General features: G+C 35.6%; 1 protein-coding gene across 3 annotated transcripts; it reads left to right on the plus strand.

Annotated features, from left to right (window-relative positions):
- Positions 1–202: 202 nt before the first annotated feature.
- On the plus strand, positions 203–4321 carry LOC112185499 (geranylgeranyl transferase type-2 subunit beta 1). Of its 3 annotated transcripts, none has more exons than XM_040513382.1 (10): positions 203–308; positions 996–1049; positions 1134–1284; positions 1401–1517; positions 1750–1816; positions 2011–2159; positions 3056–3189; positions 3413–3529; positions 3622–3697; positions 4021–4321. In XM_040513382.1, the coding sequence occupies exons 2-10, from the start codon at positions 996–998 to the stop codon at positions 4119–4121; spliced, it is 966 nt and encodes a 321-aa protein (XP_040369316.1). In that variant the 5' UTR covers positions 203–308; the 3' UTR covers positions 4122–4321. The 3 variants fall into 3 exon arrangements, with proteins under 3 accessions (XP_040369316.1, XP_024179523.1, XP_040369317.1); XM_024323755.2 differs by having other exon boundaries at positions 3413–3511; XM_040513383.1 differs by having other exon boundaries at positions 236–308; positions 993–1049.
- The last annotated feature ends 544 nt before the right edge of the window (positions 4322–4865 follow it).

Consider the following 4865-nt stretch of genomic DNA (forward strand, 5'->3'; position numbering starts at 1 on the left):
TCGAGGAATATAATTCTTGGAGTATCTAGACATTCCTATAGTACAAGAATGGAACTCCTATCGGGCCCCTTAAACAATAAAACATCAATCGTCCCTGCCACGTTGCTAGACGATTTGTTTGGGCTTTTTCTTTATTGTCATGGGCTTGGGAAAAGGGTCCGCGGTTGATTTGCATCTGCTAAAAGAAACGGGGTTAAATTGCGAGGTATACGATGTCGTTTCTCTGAAACGGAGAGGAAGACTCGAGCAGGGAAGACAAAACAAACTGGTTGCAGTCTCCATTTCCGAACTCGTCTTCGTCTTTCAATGTTCGTTTCACTGCTTATTATTCCCCTTTTATCAATCTTATTATTCTCTTGGGTATTTTGCATTTTCTTTACTGTTTTGATCTGTCTAATCGATTGCTTGGGAGTTTAATTTAGTGATTTGAAGTTTTTGCACATATGGGTTCACTTGATCTGCATATTTTATGGTTCACATTTGCCTGATATTGTATGTACTTTTCAGTGGACTTTGTTATTTCAGAACCTTTGCTAGTTTGCTAGGAATATAATTATGGGAGTCTGTTGATGATGATTTAAACTTAGAGAGCTAAATAGTTATTGCTGGAAAGGCTGTTAGTGTTGTCATTGATTAATCCAGAGAGCGCAGTGTACTATCCAGATCTAAAATACATTCTGTGTTCATTAGTAAAGGCAATGAACATTGAAACAAAAATGAAGTCTGTCTTCTGGTTTTGTTCTGGGGATATACCAGCACCCTACATTTGTTTCAGCCACGAGGCCGATGCTTACATTTATTCTTCTTTTATTGTATTACTGTCTCAGTGTCTCCTCTATTTTCTCTTCACTTTGCTGTTGACCATCGTTTTATGATCTCTGGTTGTCATTTGCACACCCAGTTTGCACTCTCTGTATCAACCTCTCTGGAAGAGCCACTCGAGGCATATTAGGCATATTTTACCATATCTTTGCCTAACATTGAAATTTTAGCAGATGGCAGAGCTGGCTGCTCGGAAACATGTTCAATTCATTCTATCGAAAGCAAAGGTCGAATTTGAATCCAAGTACACATATAGATGTTTTGCTTGACAGATTATACATAATATTGACAACAAGGTAATGCTATTTCAGGAAAAGGATTCTTATGAATCAGTTCTGATGGAGCATATAAGATTGAATGGGGCATATTGGGGTTTGACCACTCTTGATCTTCTTGGAAAGCTTGATACTGTCGATGTCAATGAAGTTGTTTCAGAGGTCCTCCAGTGCCAGCATGAATCAGGTATTTAGCTTATATAAATTTCTTCCGAATAATACTAAACTTGTACTTTTATCTTCATTGTTTCTTTGGTGATTTGGAGTTGTAAGAAGAATGTTGATTCAGTGTGGTTTATGCAGGTGGTTTTGGTGGTAACATTGGACATGACCCACACATACTTTATACCTTAAGTGCCGTGCAGGTTTTGGCCTTATTTGACAAGGTTGATGTTTTGGATACCGAAAAGGTTGCAAATTGTATCCTTTGGCATATATTTTTATTCTAAACTTTGAAATAAATCTGCATTACCTTTTGAATTGGTCAATGGTATTAGAAAAATTGTTACATCTTGTGTTGAGAGGCTGCGTATAAATCAGAGCTTACAGAAGTATATTGAACAGAGACAGGAATTTACTAACTATGCAACCAACTATAGAAAGGAGTGTGAATGAATTTAGCAAATTTTGTCTGGCTTAACGTTCAACTCAGATGTAGCCGGGCTGCAAAATGAAGATGGCTCTTTTTCAGGGGACATGTGGGGTGAAGTTGATACGCGGTACTCTTTTGATTTCCTTTCTGTTTGGTATCTTATGATTTGTTAAGTTACCGTTCCTTTTTTGAAAGCATGATTGACTAACAGTTTATTTTCTGTTGTTAAATGAAAGATATTCAAAAGAATAAAATAAAATAAAAAACTACAAAGCAACTAAGAAATATTTTGTTTTTAAATAATTTTTCTTCCTTTTTTAGGTTTTCGTATATTGCTATCTGTTGTCTAGCATTACTACATCATTTGGATAAAATTAATGTGGAGAAGGCTGTATACTACATATTAAGTTGTAAAAATCACGATGGCGGATTTGGATGCACGCCTGGTGGAGAGTCTCATGCAGGTCAAAGTATGTTATCTACCCAGAAACATTTTCAACTCTGTTTTGTTATGCACACACCTGGTGGCGCTGTTATTCACTCTCTGTTTAATGCTTCATCATACCGTCATGCATCCATTTTTGGCTTCTTTTTCTCTCTCTTTTTTTTTTCCTTTTTATTTGTTTGTAATTTTTCTTGTTATATAAGTTCTGTTTAGATTTTACAGTAGGTTCATTCTTAGGATAGATTCAATCATTATCAATCAGTTGTTTTTGGAGGAGGCAATTTCATACATTATTCAAGGTGTTTCCTTCTTTTCTTTTCAATGGCAATAGCACCTGTTCTTGCTAGTTAAGTTTTAAGCTTAGGTTGTCAGGCTGTCATTCTTTTGTCTTTATTTTGACTTGAAGTATTGTCAGTGACATAGTCGATTTGTTTGAAAGATGGATCTTGTCATAATCTTTTATTCCAGAATAAAAATCAATAATCATGAACTGGTGCAAGGCCTGGTTGAATTTGTCTACTGATTTATTATGCCATATGTACAATCTGTTGACAATTTGACAGAGTCGATTTGTTTGAAAGATGGATCTTGTCATAATCTTTTATTCCAGAATAAAAATCAATAATCATGAACTGGTGCAAGGCCTGGTTGAATTTGTCTACTGATTTATTATGCCATAGGTACAATCTGTTGACAATTTGACAGAAAGGTAATTTAACAGAAACTGATCTTCAGTGTAACTTATCTGGTACATTGATCCATAACTCCTTAAATCTTCTGTCCCAAGGACATAGATGTATCTTCATCTTAGTATAATGCAACCACATCTGATCCGGTAATGAATAGTGATCATGCCGTTTTATTATCTATAAGTCAATATTAACTCAAAACTGATGTTCTGCTTTATCCATTGTGATGCAGTTTTTTGTTGTGTGGGTGCTCTAGCTATCACGGGGTCTCTACATTGTATTGACAAGGACCTTCTTGGATGGTGGTTATGTGAGCGGCAAGTGAAAGCAGGAGGTCTTAATGGTCGTCCTGAGAAGCTTCCTGATGTGGGTGTTGTATTGTATTTTTTTTTTTTTTTGCTGAAATAAAATTTTTGGTGTTTCTTTTATCATTCTTGAACACCTTGATATGTTCATGATTCTTTTTTTTTCTGCTTTGGTGAGTCTTAATGGCCATCCAGAGAGATACTGATGTGCATGTGGTTCATAATTGAAATGTTTCTGTTAGCACTACTGGACTTTTCTTCACTGCATTTGTGCTTCATTTCAGGTGTGCTACTCATGGTGGGTTCTATCTAGTTTGATCATGATTGATAGAGTTCATTGGATCAATAAGGAAAAGCTTGCCAAGTTCATTTTAGATTGTCAGGTTTTACACAACCTATTTGTACGTTTGGAATTTAGGAGTTTCGAAAGTGAAATTCTAATCATGTGACTGAATTTAAATGAGATGTTGTGGTTAATTATTAAAAATTGCAGGACATTGAAAATGGAGGAATTTCAGACAGACCAGATGATGCATGTGATGCCTATCATACATACTTTGGTGTAGCAGGTATACAATTGCTTTGGTTCTGCCTTTATTTATTTTCAACATTTTGTTACTTAGCCTGTTGAACCTTTCTGAATGATAATAGTAGATACCCAGTCGAAGCCTCTGCTTCTACTGTTCTAAATGTTTACATAAGAAGATTTAAATTCCTCATGTACTTTTCCTTCTTTAAGTATCTCTTGGCAAGATGAGATTAGATTTAAGCACAAGAATAACTTCCCATATATACCTAAGCTGCCCATGTTGTGTAGTATTTTTCTTTGGTATTTGCTGTTTGCTTGCCGCAGTTTTCATCACATAACTGAGGTTGATGCTTTTTGATGCAGGGCTTTCCCTCCTTGAGTATCCAGGGGTGAAACCCATAGATCCAGCTTATGCTTTGCCAGTTGATGTTGTAAATAGGATTATCTTAGGCATAAAGGAGTAGAACTCTTGTAAGAACTCTAATTTGCATTTCTTGCAATTGAAGGCCTTTATCTCTAATATATTTTTAAACTCTTGACAGCTCGAGACATAGTTAGCACACTCGAGATATAGTAATTCACTTTGGTGCGGGATTATGTAATTTCTGGATATCCAACTTGTTTAAATAGAGATGAGGAGCCATTCAGTTATGAATTACTGCAATTGAGAGTGCTATTTGATCAAGTTCTTCTGAAAAGTAGAACTCAGATTTTTTTTCTTCCTGAGATATGGGATTTACATCCTGTTTCTTGAAAGCTAAAACGTTGAATAATATTCAAGAATAGTTGGTACTTTTTTTTGAATAAAAATAGTTGGTACTTTTTATGTTGTATAATTTGAGTAATTTTTTTGTAGAAAAATTTAGAATTTAGTCATCGTCCCCAAACTATGCTGTAAAGGTCAATTTGATATCCGAACTCTCAAAAGTATCAATGTGATACCCAAAGACCTATTTTGACATCCAATGTGATACTTCCGTTAAAAATCTTGAACGGCTCCGTTAGTCTGCTGACGTGGCAAGCACGTGGGTCCAAAAAAATTGAAATGACCAATTTATCCTTTTTTTCTTTTCATTTCTTTTTCTTCTTTTCTTCTTCTTCTTCAACCTCAGTCTTCTTCTTCTTCTCTCTCTCCTCTCCTTCTCCTCCGCCCAACCATCACCAACGCTGCCATCATCCTCTCCAATTCTTACTACAAATCCATGTTC

The sequence above is a fragment of the Rosa chinensis genome, chromosome 2, assembly GCF_002994745.2.
Source record: "Rosa chinensis cultivar Old Blush chromosome 2, RchiOBHm-V2, whole genome shotgun sequence".
NCBI lineage: Eukaryota > Viridiplantae > Streptophyta > Magnoliopsida > Rosales > Rosaceae > Rosa > Rosa chinensis.

Excerpts from the sequence above, each read along its gene's own strand:
- LOC112185499 (XM_040513382.1), top strand. The coding sequence starts at position 996 with ATGGCAGAGCTGGCTGCTCGGAAACATGTTCAATTCATTCTATCGAAA. Across the intron at positions 1,518-1,749 it reads TACCGAAAAGGTTGCAAATT|ATGTAGCCGGGCTGCAAAAT; the intron begins GTATCCTTTGGC and ends CGTTCAACTCAG. Across the intron at positions 3,530-3,621 it reads AGGTTTTACACAACCTATTT|GACATTGAAAATGGAGGAAT; the intron begins GTACGTTTGGAA and ends TAAAAATTGCAG.